The sequence below is a fragment of the Argiope bruennichi genome, chromosome 6 (genome assembly GCF_947563725.1).
Source record: "Argiope bruennichi chromosome 6, qqArgBrue1.1, whole genome shotgun sequence".
In the NCBI taxonomy this organism is placed as follows: Eukaryota; Metazoa; Arthropoda; class Arachnida; order Araneae; family Araneidae; genus Argiope; species Argiope bruennichi.
In genome coordinates, this window is record NC_079156.1 from 115,370,776 (window position 1) to 115,396,302 (window position 25,527).

The following is a 25,527-nucleotide window of genomic DNA, read 5'->3' on the forward strand; positions in this document are numbered from 1 at the left end:
TATTTGTACAAATTAAGAAATATACAAGCAAAATGGAATTATTGCTCTTTATATTACCAAAATTATGAGAATATTTCGACTGTTCCAAAGTATCTGTACAAATTAAGAAATATACAAGCAAAATGGAATCATTTCTCTTTATATTTACCAAAATTATGAGAATATTTCGGCTGTTCCAAAGTATCTGTACAAATTAAGAAATATACAAGCAAAATGGAATTACTGCTCTTTATATTTACCAAAATTATGAGAATATTTCGGCTGTTCCAAAGTATCTGTACAAATTAAGAAATATACAAGCAAAATGGAATTATTGCTCTTTATATTTACGAAAATTATGACAATATTTCGGCTGTTCCAAAGTATCTGTACAAATTAGATAAATTATATCTAAAGAATATCATTTAAGTGTTTCCAAGCGTTTTATTGTGTATGTGATATTTCATCTCATTTTTCTAGAACATCGAAATAACAACAGTTAATTTAGTAACTTGATATTTCTTTCAATCACAAATTAATATTTTTTTTAGTTGTTCTGTTTTCTGAAAAGTCACTGTCTATGTGATGAATCATCCGCGTCATTTGATTCTTTCGAAATGTCTTGATTCCTGAATAATAATAATAATAAATAAATAAATGATATTTCGACCATACAAGCAGTTTCAAAATATGAAATAATATAATTATCACACAAGTCTAAAACATTGTTTTGAAAGCAGCGGAAAATATTTGGGATAAAGTAAAAATGTTTTTGTAATAATGTAAATGTTTTGTAAAAAAAAAATAAGTAAAAAAGGCTTTTATTTTATATTTACAGTGCTTAAATTTTTCTGTAATTTTTACCTCACCATCACCCTCAGTAGTATTAAAAAGAGTTGCAGTTTATAAATAGTTAATAAAACAACCTATAAACAATTTAAGCATTTTCTCGATATTCACCGATGTATTATTGATGTCCAAATTTATTTTGTGGTGTTAACAAGAACAGCCTAATAGTATTTTCTTTTCTGCAGTTATTTCGATTTTACAATTAACTCTAAATATTCATAAACATTTCAGATTTGTTTGAGAAATTTCGGATTCCTTTTTCATTACTTGCATGCATTTCCAGAGTAGCCACTGATATCATTGCGGTAATTGTTGAATAGTCAAGTTAAAATTCTGATAAACAGGCAAAATATACAATTCCACCTTCATCTTGGAGATTGAAATGCATTTTGCATCCTTTCAGACACAAAAGGCGAATGTTTTCATTTCCTGCAATTTGCCAAAAATAAATAATTAAATATTAAATATAAAATAAATTTAAAAAACAAATTTATTGTAATTTTTAAGGCTCATTTAAATAAATATTTACTCACGTTAAATGCACACCTAACCAAAAGTTTTGTGTTAAATTCCCAAAACCATTCTTGTAGCTTTCCCAATCCAGATTGAAATCTTGTTGAACAGGGTATTTTCCTCTTCTTTGGATCATATGGAAAATAAATTTGTGTCATTACTTATCTTAAAACATGCTTTAGTTTTTATGATTATTTTTAGAGATTTGGAGAAATGTTTTAGATCTACATCTATAAGAATTATCGTTTCATAGGCAGATTACCTGTTTGTATAGTTATTTTATTTATTTCTTTTATATTAGGGTAATAATGGAATCAAACGTTCCGGGTTCAAATTTCTCCCTGTATACAGGTTATAAATGTTACTCTTATCTAAACTTCTGTGAATGTTAAATACCAAAAAGATCTCATTGCCCAATGCCACAAAAAGCGAACGATTTTTAATTCTCGATGGCACAAGAAAGACGATTTGGGAATTTGAGAATGTTTTTTTAAGGTAGTTTTCTTTCTTTCAGATTTCGTTCACGTATTATAGTAGAGCATAAATCAGTTTCAAAATTACTGTAAGATTTGAAGTTCTGTTTTACGAATATACAGGGTGTTGTCGAAGTCGACCAACAAATTCCGATGGATGATAGTAGGTATCAGGAGAATAAAGAATCACCATACAACACGGGGTCTCAAACGACGTTCAGTTAGGGAAAATCGCAAAAATATAAAGAGTCGGAGAACTGTTTGAAACTGTAAAAAATGACTAAGAAAAATGACAAATGGTGTTTCAACTATGAATTAATTTGGAAGTAAAAACACATTCTTCAATTTTTTTTTTTTTTTACATGCTGGTAACATGCGGATTTGATGATCTAGGGGATCGTAAATTACTGTAGACGAAAAAGTAGTTTAGAACCCATATTTGGAAAAATGATAAAACTTGAAGGAAAATAAAAGCTCGAAAATGTAAGGAATTTTATAGTCTATAATTTGATATAAGCGTGTAGTGTGAGAACTGGGGAGTTTTAAAGATATTCAAGAAAAACTAAAATGGGAACCAGAAAACATCGCTGCAACATCAGTATAGATGTTCTCAGAGAGCGTTATCAATTTCAAAAAACAAATTCAGAGCAAGGATAATAAGCAATAAATAGATGAAAAATTACCAGAAAACATCGGGTAGCGTTTATTCAGTGAAAATTGCAAAAACAGACGTCGAAAAGACAATGACTGGCAAGAGAATGGACCTATGAAGGCCAAGATTAGGAACAAGAAAATCGAGGAGAAGCCTTCTCGTATGTAAATTTTTCATGCGTTCGAGAAAAATAAAAAAGCGAGTAAGTATTCATTAATAAGCATTGTAGAATTCCTGGTCGTTATACTTCACTCACAAACAACAAGTCAGATGTCACGAATGTTAACTAAAATGTATTGATGCTCCATCATGCATTAACCAAATTGTCGTTGTCCCCTGCAGTAAATCCGGAGGAACGTGCTGGAAGAAATCAAGGTACTTTTTGCAGCTGATTCGTTCGGGCGAAAGAGATGGTCCAAATAGATGACTCTGCCCAGATGTTAATATCAAATTTGCGTTGTACGTTCGACGAGATAGTGATATGGGGAAATTTTCGAATGACCAAATATTCGCATTGTTCGTGTTGAAGACACCGTATCTCGTAAAGCAGACTTCATCTGAGAATACAACTCTAGCAGAAGAGTGTGCATTTTCATTTGTGGTATCAAGCATCGAGCGTGCGAACTGCACCGGATTTGTGATTTTCACTGAAGAAACATTAGCAGCGACCCTATGTTTTCTGATAATTTTTCATCGGTATCGGTACTGACGTTGCAGCGAGGTTCTCTGGTTCTCATTTTTTTTTGGATATCTTTAAAACTCCCCAGTTCTCACACTACACACTTATATCAAATTATAGACTATAAAATTCCTTTCATTTTCAAGCTTTTATTTTTCTTCAAGTTTTATTATTTTTACAATATGAGTTCTAAACTACTTTTTAGTTTTCAGTAATTTACGATCCCCTAGATCATCAAATATGCATGTTACCAGCATGAAAAAATCTTTTAAGAATGTGCTTTCACTTCAAAAAAATTCGTAGTTGAAACACCAATTCTTATTTTTTTATTAATTTTTTACAGTTTGCAAAAGTTTCCCGACTCTATATATCTTTGCGATTTTCACCAATTAAACTTCGTTTTGGACTCTTCATTGTAGGGTGATTCTTTATCTTCCTGATGCCTACTATCACCCCTCTAAATTCGTCTCTAATTCGGCAATACCTGTACATTAAATTGTTATTGAAATGACTGATCAAATCCAACACGACATATGCATTTTCAGAAAAATATAGGTAACTGATTTATCAACGGACTGACCCTAAATAATAGATGCAAAAAAGGAATCTAACAATTTAGAGATATTATGATTTTACTGGCCTCTATACAGAGAAAAATCACTCTAATTTTCATTTAGAGGGGCAAACATTGAAATCTCCTTGAAAAGAAGAACAAGTGATTTTTTTTGTCAATAAAATTACCGTCCATCCTCCATCATTGTCTCCATATCGCAATAAACTTTCAACGATTTTTCTGCTGGAAAATCCTTCGGTCATATCGTATAGACTCCACTTTTATTGCGTCCATTTGCAAGAATTTCAGAGCAGTCACTTCGTTTCTCTTCTTTTACATCATCTTGATCGTCATCTACAGTAGGCTTCGAACCTAAAAAATTATTACACCTTGTAAATCATGACCTTGTAATCATAACACCTTGTAAATCATAAACCTTGAATAAATTATATTTGAATTTCATACTTCATTTATGCATATTTAATTATTGTGAACGAGGTTCATAGATTTTGCAAATTCTATATTAAAAACTTTAAAACATTGATTAAAAGACAATATTGCATACGAATTACTTTACAGAAACTCAGAATAATGCAATTCATACCAAAATAATGCACTGAGTTAAAAGCGTTTCTTACAGAAGGTGCTTTAGTCTTTCGTACATGAAGAACAGAAAGAAGAATCTTTGCCCTATAAAATATTCGACTCTGAAATTTTGATCTATTTTTATGTTTTGATATTTCCAAAACCTCGAGCTGGAACGTATATCTTCTTTTAAATGAAATAAGTAACAATCCTTGCATAAAAAGCATATGAAACATTATTTTACGTTTAGAAATGTAAAATAATTTTACATTATCTACGAAAACCTGCAAGAAATTAGAGGCGTTTAAGGGAGCAGACATGAGACTAATTGGCTGATTAAAACTGATAAATAATACAAAAATTCTTAATTTAAAAATACAATTTTACGTTTATATTAATAAGATTTTGAGCAACACATTTTGAAGATTATATATATGGTGATTAGTTTCAATTTTTTTATTAATTGGTATATTTTTCTAGCCCTTGAATGCTTTAATAGCATATTATCGGAACAATGTTCGTAATTCGTACTCAGACAAGTTAAGCTAAACTAAAAAACTGCAAAATATTGCTTTTATTCTTGGATTGATTTGGATAATTAATTTATGTTCATAATGACCATCAAAAATTAATTTATGAAATCCATTAAGAAATTAATGAATTCAGCGAGCTACAGCTTCCTCAAAAACTTCCTGAAATGAGAAATTATTCCGCTTATGAAACATTTGTAAATATATGTAAATTTTTTCCATTTGTAGGTTATAATATTTAAACTGATTTTATAGTGCAATTTCTTGATTCAATAGACTAATTACAGCCTTTTTAAGAAATTGCTTTCATGTTGAAATTAACATTAAAATTTGGAGATTTTATAAATTCCAATTATTTTCACTTCATTCCATATATTTATTTAATTTTTATTTATGTTTTAGTTATTAGGTCGTTATATTTTATTCCTACTGAGAATCCTCCAACTTTGTTATTAGCCGAATTTCACTCTTTATGATTAACATTTATATAAATACAACTTAAAGAAACTGATATGCTTACGTACAGGATGGGAAGTTTTCTCTTACGTCGGAAATCAGCTTCTTTGAAATTTCAATGTAGGCCAAAGATTTCTCACTATCACAATCTGCCTCATCAATAGAATTTAATTTCTTTTCTGAAAAACAATCAATTAACATTAAGAACATTGTAATTCTGCAATAAATATGTATTTATCTAATAGATAAAAGACTTATATTTAAGGTTAAGTAAAAGTAAAATAAAACTAACTTAACGCTACCATCCTCAAAATGAATGCAAAAGCAAAAGATTTTATAAAAAAAAAATTCTGTAAAAGATTTGAATCACTGATTAAAAGAAATGAAAATTCGCTTGGAACCTCTAACAGGAAAAACCTTTCAGCAAAAGGTAACAACTGAGAAAAGAAATGCAATAAATGATAATTTTAAAAATTCTAAAATCGGAAGAAAAATTAAAGCTTATGACCTGTTAAGGTGTTCCAGTTTTTTTGGTCGAAGTAAAACATAAATGTTCTATAAATAATATCTGTGATAATATTGAACATTTCTTTTGAATAATAGCCATAGATTTTTATAAACGTTTTTTCATTACTTTCAATTCTAATTCATATTTTCCCCCACAGTTAAAAGTTTTAATATATTATACATAAAAAGATAAATCAGAGTTTATATCTTATCCAAATTATAATTCAGACCTAAAAAATAAATTGCATGATGAGGATAACTTATTAAAAGTTAGAATTTTATAAATATAATGTATTTCCAATTTATAATTATAGATTTACTCAATGAATAGTCCAATTTTTGAATTTGAGCATTGAGAACTGTAATTTAATGCATTAATAAATTATTTTAAATATCTTTAAGAAATATTTTTCAAACTTACTGCAAAAAGGATAATTGTATCGTGCTTTCGTCAGAACATTTTCAGCTGTTTCGAGAAAAGCAAGAGCTTTTACCTTTTCTAAGGAACCTGATTTTGGAGGCCCTGCTGTATATAATATTGTCAAGAAATTGAAGAAACAAGCGCAGGAAAAGGAAATATTTTTCCTGCAATCAAAACGAGAATTTCAACAAAATCATTAAGTAATTAAACTAAATAAAAAATCTTCTTGGAAGACTAATTTTGTATAATTTTTTTTACAAATATATTTATAAAGCCAGAATATTACGCTCACAGCCACGAGGACAAAACTATAAAACTAAGATATAAGCACGGATTGGTTTTATAGGTAATCTCAACGTAATATATTGTAGTAACTGCTCTTTACCACTCGATAATTCTCCTATTAATATCGGTTATGTTTTATCTAAGCAAAAATTCTTATAAATTATTTTTTTCATGACTCTCTCAATAAAAGGAAAAAATTGCAAATAGAAGACAGATTTGGCAGCATCAAAACTGTTTAAAATATAAAATTCTGCGATCAATTTCAAATAAGACGTTGGGTTTTCTGATAATGCAATTTCACTTTCTGATTATTCAAGAAATCTGCTCTTTTAAGTAACAAAGTCTACCTTTCTTAGTTTTCAAGGAAATACAACATTTATATATTTGATTAAATAATGAAGAAGGTTTTAATTCAATAATGTGCATTCTTCACAATCATACGAAGCAAAAAACGCTCATGCGTCAGATTCTGAAAAAAAAATTAGAACTTCTGGCGGAATTATGTTTATTTATTTTTCTGGCAAAAAATAATTCAAAACAAGAGTAGCAAAAGTATACGTTCAATATTTATACGTAGTAAATAAATTATAAATTTCTATTAAAGGTAATTCTCTCTGAGAGAACATAAGCATTGGAACTCGAAAATGCCAACTCCTTCTTTGTCAAAATGTTTGATATTCAAATTTGCAATCAAAATTCAAGTCGATTAACCTTCAGGGCAAATTAGTGCCTGGTGTGCAATTTGTCGCTCTGTATTTTTCGGTGAATGGGCAAAAAAAAATAAAAAAACGCGGATTTATACAAATGAAATTTGGTATGCGGTGATATGGCAAATTTGGATATGTAGGTCGAATTTTCGGTTCAATGAACTAGAATGAAAGTGTTCGAAATGCATTCTCGGTTTTCATCATTATACTACGAAGTATAAAACAACACATTATTTCATCATCCCATTCGAAACTTAAAAAATGCAGACCTGTATAATTAAATTTGGTATGAGGTGATGTGACAAATTTGGATATATACGTCGAATTTTCATTTGAATGAAATGAAATTAGAGTGTTCAGTTTCGGTGCTCAGTTTTCTTCATTTCTGCAATTTTCATCGGTGCTCAGTTTTCATCTTTATACTACGAATAATAAAGCAATACATTACTGCGTCATTCCATTCAAAAGACAGGATTTATAAGCAATCACACTTTTGAAATGCTATTATCTTTGCATTAAAACAATAAGATGCCTAACAATAAGATAGAAAACGCCTTAAAACAATAAGATGTTTTATGATCTAAATAAGCGAGAAAGTCGAACGAAAAACACTCAGTTTTAAGTTTTTATACATTTTTACAAAACATTATTAAATTTAAAGCATTTATAGAGATTTTATTAATAGAAAGTTAAAAACACTTACAAATTGCTGCTACAGTGTAGGTACAGTGTAAGACTTTTTTTAATGTGATATTGCGTTTTGAGTTTTCGAAACAAGATATATTGTGATTTTTTTGGGCGATATCATTGTTTAGTGATGGTTCCAAATAGAATAACCTACTTTCATTTAAATAGAATTCCCATTGTGTCGCAGTGCACTTTCATACTGAAACAATATTATCTTAGAAGCATGTTAAAGGTCGTCACTGAGTTTAAGATTGAAGATTTCTTTAGAATTTGAAAGATACCTACAAAACAAAGAACAAAGGCATTATTCAGAAATACTGATAAGTAGAACTTATCAGCATTTTTTTGTAGGATTAAATTACATCAGGAAAGCAGATTCTGAAATTTATAACAAACATTCTTATCAGAGCAAAAGTAACAGATAATGTTATCTGGAGACATAAATAAGATTTCAGTGCTTTGAAATTACTTATCATTTGTAATCTTTTGCTCGACACCCATTACACCCACTGCAAACATGTAAGTTATCATATTTTGCTTTTTAATCCCACAGTTTTTTGTAATTTTTCCAATTTTCTGTATATTTCAAATATTAGACTTTTTTAAGAGTTTCAGCTTTAATCTTCTTTTAGTATTTAAAATGAAAAATATCTTATTTGAAGAAATAAATGGAGTTTGAAATCGATTTATTGTTATGATATTATGAATCCTTGTGATGAATTGGAATTTTTTATAGAATTTATTTTTTATATCTGTAATATAATAATGTTTGGTATATAGAATTTATTTGGTATATAAAATTTATTTGGAAATGATATATCTGTAATAAATTATGTGTAATATAATATAAAATAATAATTTTTCAAAATCCCACCTTAATCAGTGCTGTAATCATTTAATAAATAACTATTTTTACCAATATTATATAAATAAAAAAAATGTTTAAAAAAATGACGCATTGAAAGAAATACTCTGTAAAGTGGAAAATAAGGCCTATTTTTATTAATTTTATATTTAAAAATATTAATAGTTTTATTGGCTTTTGAAATTTATCGTGGCTCATTTTCTTCTTATATTTAATTTCCTTCGTCGATATTTTCAGTAGTGAAATGAAAACGAAAATTAAGAAATTAAAATATTAAATAGACTATATGAAATGACATTTAGATATTTAATATGGTAATCAAATTAGATTCTGTTTTTTTTTAAACTTTTTTACCATTACTCTACAACATTCACAGACAAATGCAAACCAAAATTTACAATATTCAGAAAATTGTGAAACGTCATAAGTTCAACATGAATAAATCTACATTTAATGAATATTAAAAGGAAATTTAATTTAATATAATTTGATATTTGAAATTGGTCGCACTATAGATTTTAAAGTGAAACGGTGTGCCAATTCCAAATTTCATAACCAACTTCTTCATTTATTCAAAGAATCATGTACGAAAAATGTCTAAGAAACTTTGCTTTGTTTAAACACAACAACTATTTCCTGAAAATTATGTGGTGGCCAAAACCGATTATTACATTATATTGAGAATGCATATAAAGCCATTCCATCCACATTTTCTGCTTTTATTGTTTATCTTGTATGAGTGATTATTATATTCCTGTTTGATAAATATTTGTATAAAATGTGTAAAAGCATATTTTAAAGAATTCTTTCATTTGGATTAATTACCTACTAATTTTGATGAAATTTTTATTTTGATTGCAGGAAAAATATTTACTTTTTCTGCGCTTACTTCTTCAATTTGTTGGTAATATTATATGCAGTAGGGCCTGCAAAATCAGGTTGCTTAGAAAACGAAAAAGCTCTTGCTTTACTCGAAACAGCTGAAACTTTTCTGACGAAAGCACGATACAATTATCCTTCTTGCAGTAAGTTTAAAAAATATTTCTCAACGATCTTCGTATATTTAATTGCAGGATTAAATTACAGTTCTCAATGCTCAAATATAAAAATTTGACTTTTCATTGAGTAAATCTATAATGATAAACTGGAAATACATCGTATTTATAAAATTCCAACTTTTAATAGCCATCATTATTATGCAATTTAATGTTTAAATGTGAATTATAATTTGGATAAGATACAATCCTCTGATTTATGATTTTATGTATAATATATTAAAATCTTATTGCGAGTTTCTGCAACTTCAATAAGAGCAATATTTGCGTAGTTTAAATTTTTTTCTATCTGTCATTTTTTTTATTTCGAGCAGAATAAAACAGAAGAAAAATCTGATATTTTGCATTGAATTCATAGGTATAAATCATGAAATTAAAATTTACAATTTCAAGAAAGCTTTCAAATTGATTATCCATTTATTCTAAGTCTCCATTGTTTCTTTATGATAAAAATTTTATGTTTCTTCAGAATCCTTCTTGTTATTGATTTTTCTATTTTTCGCTCTTTATTGTTTATATGAATTGAAACGCAGATATTAAACCCCTGCACCATTTCTTTTGAAATCTCCGCTTTTTTAAAATAAAAGTACTATTTATATTTGTAAAAATTTGTTATTAATTTTTTACGAATTTCTTATAACAATTTGTTCCGATTTAAAAGGAATTTCTCAATAACGGTTATTTTTATCATATTTGTAGACGCCAATTCAAGCTCTTGAAATCCTAATGATTTTTTCATTTGTTTTACAGATGTTCTTGTTGAATTTCTATTAACTGAGGAGAAAATATGATTTAGAATTGAAAGTCATACAAAAAAAAGTTTTTATGAAAATCTGTGGATGCTAATCAAAAGAAATGTTCAATATTCTCAAAGAAATTATTTATAGAACATTTATGCTTTACTTCTACTGAAATAACTAAAATGACTCAAAAGATCATATGCCTTAATTTTCATTTTTTGTGATTTTGATCTTATCATATTTATTATTTATTACATTTCTTTTCTGTATTTTTACCTCTTACTGTTTTTACTGATTTTCTGCAAGAAAAGTCTGTAATACTCTGCATACGAATTTTCATTTCTTTTGAGCAGTGCTTCAATTCATTTACAGAAAGAAATTTTTTATAACTGATTTCGCTTTTGCATTCAATTTGAGAATGGTAGAGGTAAATCAGTTTTCTTTTACATTTACTTAACCATAAATATATGTATTTTATCTGTTAGATAAATACATCTTTTTAACAGAATTACAATGTTATTAATGGTAATTGATTATTTTTCAGAAAAGAATTTAAATTCTACAAACGAAACAGATTGTGATAGTGAGAAATCTTTGGCTTATATCGAAATTTCAAAGAAGCTGATTTCCGATGTAAGAGAAAACTTCCCATCATGTAAGTAAAAGTTTCAGTATCTTTAAGTTACTGAATAAAATAATAATAATAACAGTGAATAAACAGTGAAATTCGGCTAATACAAATGGATGGCGGATCCTCACTAGGAAAGAAATATAACGACCTAATGACTAAAATATGAATAAAAATTTTATATATATCTATATAATTTAATGATCTAATAACTGAAACATAAATAAAAATTAAATAAATATATGGAATTAAGTGAAGATACTTTGAATTTAAAAAAAATCTGTAAATTTAATTGGTAATTTCAACATGAAAGCAATTTTATGGAAAAGCAGTACGTAGCTTATTGAATTAATAAATTGCACTATGAAATCAATTTAAATGTCAAATTTTACATATTTTTACAAATGTTTTATATGTTGAACAACTCCCCATTAGAGTTTTCATTGAAGGCGTTGTAGTTCGCTGAAATAATTCATTGTCTTAATCGTCTTCATAAATTAGACTTTCGTTGTTTTATATGAAAGTAAATTAATTATCCAAATCAAATTATAAAAAAGTCAACATTTTGCAGTTGTCTAGTTTAGCTTCAACTTAACTAATATGAGTTCGAAACACGAAAGTTCTTTCAATAATATGCTAATACGGCATTGAAGGGTAAGAAAATATCCTATTAAATAAAAAATTCAAACTAAAAAAATTAACCAAAATTACCATGCATATAATCATCAATATTTGTGGCTCAAAATCTTATTACATATAAACATAAAATTATATTTTTAAATTAAGCATCTTGATCTATTTATCAGATTTAATCAGCCAATTACTTTCATTTCCAAAGTCTTAAAACAGTTAACTTTTTGTTGGTTTGGTTATATTAACCTCCCGTTTGAAGCAACACTAGGGCTATTTTGGGACGGACCTCGTCATTTTGAACCGCGGTCAGATGACGAGGACGACACCTGAGCTGGCACCCTCCTCTCCACACCACACCACACCAGCGGGAGGACGTTTGGTCATGACGGATTTAACGAGCAACAGACCCCCTTACACGACGGTTCTTCGGTGGAATCGGGTCACGAACCTGAAACCCTCCGGTTCCGAAGCCGAGATCTTACCACCAGGCTACCCCGGCCCCCTAGTTTTTTGTTGGATTTCGTGTGTAATGCAAAATTATTTTACATTTCTAAACGTAAAATAATGTGTCATATGCTTTTTATGCAAGGAATGTTACTTATTTCATTGAAAAGTAGATATAAGTTCCAGCTTAAGCTTTTGGAAAGCTCAAAACATAAAAATACATCAAATTTCAGAGTGAAGTATTTTTAGGACAATGATGCTTCTTTCTGTTCTTCGTGTACGAAATACTAAAGCACCTGGTCTTATGTAAGAAACGTTTTTAACTCAGTCCATTATTTTCGTCTGCATTGCATTATTCTGAGTTTCTGTAAACAATGCGTATGTAATATTGTCTTTTAATCAATGTTTTGAAGTTTTTAATATAGCATTTACAAAATCTACGAACATTCTTCACGATAATTAAATATGCATACATGAAGTATGAAATTCAAACATAATTTATATATTGATTTACAAGGTGTAATAATTGTTTAGGTTTCAAGCCTACTGTAGATGACGATCAAGATGACGTAAAAGAGGAGAAATACATTAACTGCTCTGAAATTCTTGCAAATGGATGCAAAAAAAGTGGAGTCTACACAATATGGCCGAAGGATTTTCCGGCAGAAAAATCGTTGAAAGTCTATTGCGATATGGAGACAGAGGGTGGAGGATGGACGGTAATTTTAGTGAAATTCGGTTTTCGTTTTTCTTCTTATATAGATTATAAAGGTTGTACCATCTATACGAAAATAAGAATGATTTTTTTCTGCGTAGAGGTCAGTTAAATCACAGTTTCACTAATCAACGTGATTCCAGCGTCGCCTATTGAATTTCGAATCAGCCCGTAGATAAATAAATTACTCATATTTTTGTGAAATCTCATAAGCAGTGTTGGACTGCAATCAGTGATTTCCATAAAAATTCAATATTCATGGTAAGATGGAATTTGAAACTGAATTATGCGCTAATATAATATGTTGATGAAATCTTAAAAAAAGAAAATAGTCTTTAAAAATTCATTCTCGAATTCCCAAATCGTCTTTCTTGTGCCATTGAGAATTAAAAATCGTTCGTTTTTGTGGCATTGGTCAATTAGACCTTTTAGTATTTAAATTCCACAGAAAGTTAGATAAGTAGAACATATATAACCAACATACAGGAAGAAATTTGATATCTCACCTTTTTATTCCCTTATTACTCTAATATAAAAGAAAGGAATAAAATAAAGGATACGGTAATTCAATTAACAGGAAAACTGATAATTCTTATAGATTTAGATCTAAAACATTTCTCCAAATCTCTAAAAATAATCATAAAAATTAAAGGGCTGTTTTACGATAAGTAATGACAAAAATTAATTTCCTAGGTGATCCAAAGAAGAGGAAAATACCCAGTTCAACAAGATTTCAATCTGGATTGGGAAAGCTATAGGAATGGTTTCGGAAACTTAACGCAAGAGTTTTGGTTAGGTGTGTATTTAACGTGTGTAAATATTTATTTAAATGAGCCTTAAAAAATACAATAACTTTGTTTTTTTTATTTATTTTATATTTAATATTTAATTATTTATTTATGGCAATTTGCAGGTAATGAAAACATTCGTCTTTTGTGTCTGAAAGGATGCAAAATACGTTTCGATCTCCAATATGAAGGAGGTACTGTTTATTTCGCAGTTTATCAGAACTTTAAGTTGGCTACCAACAATTACCGCATTGATATCAGTGGTTACTCAGGAAATACAAGTAAGTAATTTAAAAGAAATCAAAACTTTCGCTAATATTGTTGAAATTCTTACGAATATTGGAAGGGATTTCGAAATCGAAATAATTACAAAAAAAAAGAAAATATTTAACTATTAGGCTAATTTTAGTTAAAACGCATACAATAATTTGGCCGTCGATATATCGGTGAATATGTAGAAAATGTTTATTTTTTATTTATTTTTTTTTGTTTACTAATAATTTAAAAACTGGTACTCTTTTCTTTACTATTGAGGGTGTTTGGTAGGGAAAAAAATCACAGATAAATTTGTGTACTGTATGTAAAATAAAATGGGAATTAAACATATTTTTTACATTTATATTCAAAACATTTTCCTGTGACTTCAAAGCACTTTCTAGAGTTATCTGACAATTATTTTAATTCATTATTGGAATTGCTTGTATGGATAAAATATAAATTATTATTTATTATTATTATTTTAGAAATCAAGGCATTTCGATAGAATCAAATATTGTGGATGATCCATCACATGGATAGTGATTTTTCTAAAAATCTGCGAAAAATTATTAATTTGTGATTTAACGAATTATCATGAAACAAAACAAACTGTTGTTATGCCAATATTCTAGAGGAATGAAACTAAATTTCATGATCAAAACTTCGGAAAATTTAAATGTCAAATTTTTCGAAACATTTGTTTTTCTAATTTGAACAGATACTTTCGACAGCCGAAATATTCTGGTAATATTGAGGCATATGAAGAGCAATAGTTTCAATTGAAATGCATTTTTTAAATTTTAATTTAGAAATGAGGTTTTATTATTTCTATTCTGCAATTGTGTCTTTATATTAAATATATTCTGTATCATCATTGTGAAATCGACTTCAAAAAATGTGGGTGCATTTTTATTAGCTTAAATGCCGACATGCGATAAGCCTATTTAAAGATTTTTGTGCATTGATTGCATGAAATAAATTTAGCACTGAATTTTTTTTGCCCATACCATTACACAAAATGTTCCAATTGATTACTTTTGATATTTACAGACTATTCACTCCCTCTCTAAGAAGCACTGGGATTTTTTGGGATGAAATTGAGTTATTCTTTCACACAATAGTTAAAAAAAAATATTCCAAATCGTTCCTGCTGATGATTAAAGATTATTAACTTACTCCATATGAAGCAGTTTGATATTTTGGGATAAAATTCAGTTATTTTTTTCCACAAAAAAATTTACTCAAAATGTTCCAGTTCGTACATGCCCCTGTTAAAAATTATTTGATTATACCCTATGAAGCACTGTGATTTTTTTTGAGAAGAAATTGAATTATTTTTTAAGACAATAGATTTTTTAATTTTTCTGTTGAATTTAATTACATTTGTTTTATAATTTTATCATTCAATGGTAAAATATTGATCTCTTATGGTTAATACTAATCGCTTATATCTTTTATCATATCAGCAGAATTTTTCATATGTTGTTTTTGTTTCTTATGGCACTTGTCACAGACAAACCCACTGATGAAGTCAGCGTTTTTAAGCCGACAAAATAACGTCTCTTGTTTCAGTAGCACCATCTTGAGGCAAGAGTGCGACTTAGCTACTCACGTGTCAAAACCCTTTTTTATGGAGCGGACTTCATTCACTCAACCACATATCATAATTTAGACCTGAATCAAAGAACGATCGCCTCTGAATCACTACGTCCAGTCATATTGCCTCGAATTGGAGGACTTAGTGGAGGACCACGACAGATTTATACGCGCACTAGCCAACGTATACACGGAGAGTCTTCGGCTGACCAGGCTATCCCGGCCTGTATTTTTGATACAATACCCCCATATGGTTGAAGTTTACCGAATACGTACGATTATGAAGTGATGGTAAAATCATGAACCCACATCTTGTACCAAGATTTAAAAATAAAATACGCCGACAAAATTTAAATATTATTTGTATGAAAATATTACAAATATAGACTACATCAGATAAAAAGAAAGCAAAACAAGAATTTTTTAATAACTGAATGATTTAAAATTTTATGCCAATGAGATGAAAATTGAGCCGAGCAATTTATTCAAAAATTTCTCTTTTTTTCCATTTGTAGCTGACGCAATGCAGTATCATAATAAATATGAATTTTCCACAAAAGACAGAGACAGCAGTGGCAGAGCTAAGGCATATCATTCAGGATGGTGGCTCGGAAATTCCTACATTACTAACTTAAACGGCATCTACCAACCAGGTGGAAATGGCGTACAATACGTTTACTGGTGGAAATATAGCGGTGATTATAACAATTTGGCATCCGTGGAGATAAAAGTGAAGCCAAACTAAACCGAATCCGCAATATGTGAAAAACATCAATGTGTTTGTATTCATGTAGATGCTTATTGTTATGCTATAATGTTCTTAAATCAATAAAACTGTCTTATTTTGTATTTTTGTATTAAAACAGAAAGTATAATTATTTTTAAATAAAAAAATTATAATTATAATTCCCCACTTTTTATTTATCTTTATTACATAAGAAACAAACGATTCTGTAAATTTAGTTGTAGGTACAATACAAAGAAATTTTAGAGCATATATGCTGTTGCAGTATAAGGTAAAATTCATCAGTTTTCAATTTCTTAAGGCGAAAGTATTAATTTTCTCTTCCGTTGCAGTCATCTATGACAAATAATTATTAAATTTTGACTCAATAAAACTCAAAGAAAATTTAAAATATAAGAATATGTGATGTTGGAAAGAATCTTCTTATCTTCCTATCTTTACCTTCTTATCTTCCTTTTCGACAATATATTTTCTAGAAATATTTGTTTTTATGGAATTATTTTATAAAGACTTGTTTTAAAAATTCGAGATCTTCACTTTAAACTGTTTTCATTGTTCACTTTCACTGTTTGTATCTTATTAGAGCCTTATTTTACTTGTTAATTTCATCATTTACTTCCTATTCACATTCAGATTGCGTCTGTCTTTAAATTGCTTTAATCGATTATTTTTTACATTCGTTTTCCTATTGTGTTATTTTTTGAATAAATTGAGGAACATTCACTAAAATATATCTGACCATTACTAAGTGCTGAGCAGGATGCTTTAAAAATAAGAATGGTACTTTTTTGTATATGTTATTTAGCGCAACCTGTATTCCTTCTTTTCCGCTTTCAGTCAATTGACAAATAAGAAAATTTTGCGGTTTCATTATTTTTATTTCGTTATAACTGAAGGTTTCCTAGTTTAATGATTGTTGCTACAAATTCGTTTAAACTAAATTTTATCAAATTTCGTTTTGACTTAATCAACTGAAACCATTCAAAACATCAACATAACTAAGTATAAAGAATAAATTTTTCGTCCATTTTTTTAGTTTGCTGTGGGAAAATATAAGTCGGACTAGATAGTCCGGTTAATCCGACATATCATAAACTTTTCCTCTATTTTCTAGTTTACTGAGTGAAAATATGTGAGACCAGACAGTTCGGTAATTCAACATATCGTAGGTTATTCATCCATTTTCTAGTTCGCTGAGTAAAAATGTAAGTAGGACCAAACAGTCCGATAATTCTTTCGTCCATTTTCTAGTTTGCTGAGTGAAAATATAGGAGGGAGCCAGATAGTTCGGTAATTCATCATGTCATATGTGTTTGTTGCAATTTCCCATTATTTTTGGTTTTATGGCTATTAATTTTTCTTTTTCCAAATTCAGCTATTACATCTTCAAATTTTCATTTATTTTTTTATTTCTCATTTAACAATAAATTTTATCTTGGGTCAGTGTATATTGTTCAACATATAAACCTCTCTTTTATCTTACTAGGATAAGACTGTCCTTTCTTGTATATTTTCACAACATGGCTTTGATTCCTTTTGAATGAGACTGAATCCTTCAAAAAATATTTCCTATTTTATCGTATAATTTCATAAGAATTAATCTCTTTCCGTTTGAAACATAATGATAAGATTTTGGGAGGAAATGAATTTGCTTGTAAAACACTTAGGCCCTTTAACTCATGCAATCTAACATTGTGTATACAATTCTTTATCTTACATACATCTAACACTGTATATGCAATTTTGTACAAACAATCCTTTATCTTACACACATCTTACATTGTATATACAAATCTATATCTCACGTACATCTAATACTGTATATGCAATTTTATATATACAACCCATTATCTTACACACAACTAACATCGTATACGCAATACTTTATCATACACGCATATAGCATTGTATATACAGTTTTGTATATACAATCCTTTATCTTACACACATCTAATGTTCTGTATACAATCCTTTATCTTACACACATTTAACTTTATATATGCAATTTTGTATATACAATCCTTTATCTTACACGCATCTATCACTGTGTATACAATTTTGTATCTAGAAACATTTATTTTATGTACATCTAACACTCTATATGCTATTTTGCATATACAATTCTTTGTCTTACACACATCTAACATTGTATACATAATTTTGTATGATTTAGAAGATGAAAGGTTTTATTTTAATTGATCTTTACCAAGATTTGCTCTCATATCTTTAGTGTGACTTGAAACATCTGCGATTTTACACATTTTGTTCCCAAATTCTTTTGTTATGGGATATGGGATATATTTTTAATAGGATATATGTGTTATGGGATATATCTTTTAAATATCACTCTTTTTATAAATTTAATAACTTCATGGAAAGGTAAATTCTATGTGGGAATAAACATTTCGTTAAAAGCGTTTTGTTAAATGCTTAAACGTTCTTCTAAATTTCTCCAAAGTGTGAAATAGACTTGAAAACCACACAATCTTCAAGTTGTTATCGTAAATGTGCAAAAATCTTAAAATCATTAAGTAAAATCATGAGGCTTAGCATTACTGAAAAATGATGCCTCGATTAAATCTATAACCTCTTGGATGTCTGTTTTTTTTATCATGTGAGAACATGATGTTGTTTTGGTTTGAGGTTTCTGAAGCCTCAAAATGCATATGCAACATATTGGTGATTTATCGCTTTTAAGGCATCAATTTTTTGCTTTTAGGCTTATAAGAAAATAATGCAGAAAGTTGTCACATTTGGAAATTTCTCGCCAACAAAAATTATAACATGACATGATTTCCAAACTATTCATTCTCTGAATTCTTAAGAAATGTATTAATTAATTTAAGTCATTAATCAGTTTAAACCGGTTTTAAACAATCACGAGACTTCAAATTACGCCTGCGCCAATATTTAGAAAAACGATGGGTTTTCGGTCGTGCTTCAAAACTTTGTCAGCTAGTAAAATTAAAAATGAAATGAAATTACCATGAAAGGCAAAATCCTTCAGTTCAAAAGAAACTTCAGACAAAAAAAAATAATAAAAAATACAAACGATAAAATTCAACCATTTATGAAGCTTACTTATAAAGCAAACTAAATTAAACTTTTACAGCAATAAAATAATATTAATGCTTTTTTTCATCTTCAAAGAGAGCATTATGTTTCTTCTAATAAAAGAAACAACTATATCTCGTGTTTGTCTATTTATCTATATCACTTAATAAAATCAATGCATTCTACGCTTTTGAAGACGCTGTAAGAAATAAATTGCAAGAAATCGGTTCACAACCTTGAAAGGCAAAATCCATCAGTTGAAATGAAACTTCATACGAAAATAAAAAGATAAACTACAAACAATAAAATTAAACCATTTATGAAGCTTACTTATAAAGCAAAGTAAAATAAAATTATACGGCAATAAAATAATATTAATGATTTTTTTCTTTTTCAAAGAAGGCACTATCATTCTTTTAATAAACGAATAACTATCTCGCTTTTTTCTATATTTATAATTTTCACTTAAAAACAATTGAAGTATTCTATGCTTTTGAGTACGCTATAATAAATAAATTGAAAGAAATCGGTTCACAACCTTGAAAGGTTAAATACATGAGTTCAAAATAAACTTCAGGCGAAAATAAAAAGAAAAACTACAAACGATAAAATTAAACTATTGATGAAGCTTAATTATAAAGTAAACTAAATTATACTTATGCGGCAATAAAATAATGTTAATGCTCTTTTTCGTCTTCAAAGAGAGCATTATGATTCTTTTAATAAAATGAATAAATCTCTCGCTTTTTTGTCTATATATAAATATCACGTAAAAATAATTTATGTATTGTACGCTTTTGAAAACAAAATAAATTTCTTAAAAAATAAACACATTCTATTGAATAATAATTAAAATGCAAAAATCGGTTCAAAACCTTGAAAAGTAAAATCCATCAGATCAAAAGAAACTTCAGAGGAAAATGTAAATAAAAACTGCAAACAATAAAATTAAACCATTTATAAAACTTGCTTACAAAGCAAACTAAATTATACTTATACAGCAATAAAATAATATTAATGATTATTTTTCTCGTTCAAACAGAGTATTATGTTTCATTTAATAAGAGGAATAATTGTCTCGCTTTTTTGTCTATTTATAACTATCACTTAAAAACAATTAAGGCATTCTACACTTTTGAAGACACAATGAATTGCATAAAAAACAAATAAACTGTATTGCATAATAATTAAATTGCAAGAAATCGGTTCACAACCTTGAAAGGCGTAATTCATCAGTTCAAAAGAAACTTCAGACGAAAGAAAAAGAAAAACTACAAACGATAAAATTAAACCATTTATGAAGCTTACTTATAAAGCAAACAAAATTATTCTTATACAGCAATAAAATAATATTAATGCTTTTTTTTCGTCTTCAAAGAGAGCATTATGTTTCATTTAATAAAAGGAATAACTATCTCGCTTGTTGGTCTATTTATCACTATCACTTGAAAAAATTAATTCATTCTACGCTTTTAAAGACGTTGTAAGAAATAAATTGCAAGAAATCGGTACACATCCTTGAAAGTCAAAATCCATCAGTGAAATGAAACTTCAGACGTAAATAAAAAAATAAAAAAAATAAAAAGATTTAAAAAAATTTTGAATTTTTTTGAAGAAATTTGATGTTATTTAAACTTGTAACGACGCACAATATCAAAATACAGAATAGAATATTATTTTATATCAATATGCAGATTTTTATCATCTTTTATTTTAATTGCAAATTGACGAGATTAACAGTTTATTATCATTATTAATATTATAATCTTGATTTTATATCCATCACATCCAATTTCTAGAGAAATCTTGAATAAGATAAGATCACAGAATAAGATTTAAAGAAAAATAAGAATAAGTTTCTAATTTTTTTTTTAATTTTAAAAATTTCTAAAAGTATCAAAGCATTTTAAAAAATTCTCTCACGAAGTACATAGTAGTTTTTTTATCTCTTCCCTCAAAATACTTTTATTGAACTTGCTTTGCTTTATCTTCGTGAAGATGGTATTTTGTAGTCAATTTTTCCCTCATTGTTGAAAGCTGAAAAGTAAAGAATATGTTTATTATCTGTCCACTTTACAAAAGGAATAAGAAACTAACGCTAATTCAGTTGGAGTCGGCTCCCCAAAACTTTCTCGCATATTCTTTAATAAACTTGACATGTCAAAATGGATTTACATGGCACTGGCGTACATTATTCACGAAATATTAACTTTTGGCGTGAAATGAACTTTTTTATTGAATTTACTGAGTCATACTTGGTGAGGTATTTAGCGATTAATCTCTCGCATGCTTTAATAGTTTCCAAAATCAAAATTCAATCTCAATCCAATGAAGAGAAAATTTGAAAAAAAACACTGCACCTATATTTACAAAATCCCATATCAATTTTGATATTTTCAAGCCATTATATTTTTGAATTACCTGGTTTATCTGCTTCTGAAAGCACAGGCCGATAGACGGTCAACCGACAGAAAATAGCGGAATTTGATTCAAAATGTGACAGATGTCTACTCTATAGATGTTAAATCTATGTACCGAATTAAATTTATCTATCTCTTCTCGTATTGTAATTATTATGAAAAATTATATTCAAACAGCCGAGCAGGCGGACTTCCTTTGAACAAATTTCATTAGAAATTTTCAAATTTGCAGTTTACAGTTATCTTTGTCACAGATAGGCAGGCATTTTCTAAAAATGTGTGTTTCTAACTCTGGGAAGTCTAAAATGTAAAGATAAGTCAAAATATCGAGTTCAAATTTTTTTGTATTGTGCGCCAATGTATACAAACAATTATACGCCAATGCTATACAACACGTTCTCCATGATAACACCTTTGTTAGAAAGTGTTCAAGAAAGTATTCGAGAGAGCACTTCCTACAGTTTTAATCAAAAACCAGCGATAGTTGTTTCCCCAAAACATTCCCCCATGCACTCTTTAAAGGTGTTATCCCAAAGAATGCTTTGTGTAGCATTGGTATACAATAGTTATAATAATATTAGGTATATACTTAGTATTTTCACTGAATCTATAGTGTTACTTTGGCGAGTTTTTTGGCGATTATTCCTTGATATGTTGTTAATAATGTCCGAAAATAAAATTCCTGTTTTAGACGCGCTTTTCCTAACCGATTGAAAGAAAAAGTTGCACATAGTCACAAAATCATATACCAAACTTTACACATTTAAGTCCTTGCATCTTTGAGTTATTGTGTGTTCATGTTTCTGGTGATACAGACAGACAAAATATCAACCTTTACTTGAATTTCGCTCGCAATTTGACAAATGTCTACTCTATAGATGTTAAATACGTGTACCGAATTTTTTCTATCTAGCTCTCTTCGTTTTGTAGTTATCGCATTCACTTATATTCGAATAACCTGATAGACAGATTTATTCTAAATGGATTTTGCTCAGAATCTGACAGAAATCTATAAATTTGGTGTAAATATCGTGTACCAATTTTCAATCGTCTAGCTCAAAAGCGTTTTTGTGTTAACTTTGTCACATATAAACGCACAGTTCGCAAAAAGATTTTTATAAAACTAATTTAGGTCCAAATCGTGAAGATTCGTCAAAATCTGGAGTTCGAATTTTTTTTGATGATAAATATATTTTCTCTATACTATTGCACATATACGAGAAAGTAAAAAAAAGGCGCGAAAACGAAACAACAGATTGTTACAAATTGAAATCTATTCTAAGCAACTTATTTTTTTTTCATTTATAGGTGACGCTATGTATTATCATGATTATTATACTTTTTCTACGAAAGACAAGGATGAAATGGAATATCCAAAGAAATATCAGGGAGGATGGTGGTATGGAAGTTTCTACCGTTGTAATCTAAATGGAGTTTATCAACCTGGCGAAAGTAGCGAGAAAAGCGTTCACTGGTCGAATTGGCGACAAAATGAAAATTTGGCCAGCGTAGAAATAAAAGTAAGGCCAAAATCAATACCAAATATGTGAAAAATTGAAATACCTTTGTGATTCTTACGACTCTAAATGTTGTTATAGATATCTGTAAAATAAATTTAATGTGTTTATCTGCTTTTTTATGTGCTATAACTTTACTGTAAAATAATTCAAATGTGTTTATTTGACTTCAAATTAAATTGTGATCAAGAAGTGTGACTTTTTTAAAATAAAAATAGCAACTGCCATGCTTCTTTTTTATTCATGATGACTATTTAAAAACAATTGCAATACAGCGATGCTATACGAAAAATTGTAAATAATCATTTATAATTTTTTCGTGTAGGATCTAAAATATACCAAATTATATCAGGACATGAGGGATATCCTGATTTTTTCCAAAGATTTGGAAGAAATGCTTGAAAATAAATGTATTTGTGGTGTTTACCATTATTTAAAGAAATATATAGAATGTGAGAACTAAGGAAAAATACAAAAGTTGAAAATAATGACTTGAGCTCAGTGTTAATTGTGCCAGAAAATCTTGCGATACTGAAAAACCTGATGTTGAAAATTGACATTTTTTTTTTTTTTTTGCCAATAATTTAAAAGTGTTTGCCTTTCTCCTGTTGTGGAGCGCACATTTGGAGGAATACAAAGAATTTTTGAAAAGGTTTTCTCAAAGTGTCGGCTTGCTGCTCATAAAACAGGATGACAAGTGTAGGAAAAGATGACAAGGAAGGTCAGTGATTGACCACCTGTGGCTAAAAGCCAACCGCACCGAAATAGATGTCATTGGATGCCAGTTTATCAATCTGGCGAAAGTAGCGAAAAAAGCTGGTGGTATTGGCGATATTGGCGGTGGTACTGGTTCACTGGTGGTATTGGCGACAAAATGAAAATTTTCCAGTAATACGGATGGATCATGATAAAGAGAGCAGTCGGCTACAACAAACCCTGTCGATAATGCTTTGTTTAATGGTAGCTGGGTGGTCGCCTGTACACAAAAGAAGTATCTAAATATAAAATTTATCAGATCAAAAAGATGTAAGACAAAGATATTTATTTTCCCTTTCTTTTTAGACCTTTCTTACAAATTAATATTATTTTTAAAAGACAATTAATATTGAATTGATATTAAAACATATTTGCTGTAAAAAATCATGTAAAAATTTGCATAAAATCATGCCTACCAGTTTTCCATTTACTTTGTCTAACATGCAATGCATAAGCGGAAATCAATATCAAAAATTATAACAGTATATATGAGCCATTTATTTTAAAAGTGGATTAAGTCCATTTTTGAAAAAAAATGGGGATAATAGTAGTTGTTATAGATATAACTTGTTATGATGTTTTTATGCGTAAACGATTTATAGTAAAAAAAATTAAGATTATGGTATTTGGCAGATGGAAGTTTGAAAATGTGTTTATTTTGAAATATGTACAAGTCCCTCTTAGATTGAAATTATATTTGACCGAATATATTACGGCAAAATTGACATTATGTCTGTAATCTAAGGTGTTTCTATCTATCTATCTTTGATATTGAAAATCAGTGGTTGTACAGTATTTAATAAACAAAAAGAATATCTTAATTTTGTGTTTCGATCATAGTAAGTTTACTTCCAACACCTATTCTTCAGTCCAATGACAATAAAATAAATATCATTGATCACAAATTTTTATTGTCAGGACATTCATTTTTACTGAGCGATCGTTATTTTGGAGTGATAGAAATGGTAATCCGGAAAACTAGTTCCTTGTATATTCCCCAGGATTACTAATACGAAAGTGTCGGAAACATAATAAATGTTTAGTACATGAAATGAAACGCGGAAATTTATTTTCAACCCACCGTCTGAAGAAAGCGGTTTTAAAAAGAAAGAAAAATACCGATGGAGAAACCGTGAATTTGTTAACTATATGCTGAATCTGATTTACAAGGGATGCACCACACAAAATATTCTGCAAAACTTCGATAGAACGAGATGTTGAATTTAAAATTATCGATTTGTTACCACAACGAGGAAGACCAAGTAATTTCAGAAATATAAAATTATGTTTTATGTATAAAAACTGAGGATTTATTACATCTGAAAAATACAAGGACATGTTGTATTTATTACCATATAAACCACCCGTTTATCATGAACATTTTAAAATGTTAAATCCAGAATAAAATTCAATTTAATTATACCAGCGTATAAACTG

The 25,527-nt window shown here is 28.6% G+C and overlaps 1 protein-coding gene across 1 annotated transcript; it reads left to right on the forward strand.

Moving 5' to 3' along the window:
• Positions 1-8,313: 8,313 nt before the first annotated feature.
• On the forward strand, positions 8,314-16,465 carry LOC129971664 (techylectin-5A-like). The gene is made up of 7 exons (XM_056085635.1): positions 8,314-8,395; positions 9,603-9,766; positions 11,081-11,191; positions 12,776-12,960; positions 13,650-13,752; positions 13,870-14,025; positions 16,114-16,465. Coding segments are annotated over exons 1-7 (951 nt in total). The 5' UTR covers positions 8,314-8,393; the 3' UTR covers positions 16,344-16,465.
• The last annotated feature ends 9,062 nt before the right edge of the window (positions 16,466-25,527 follow it).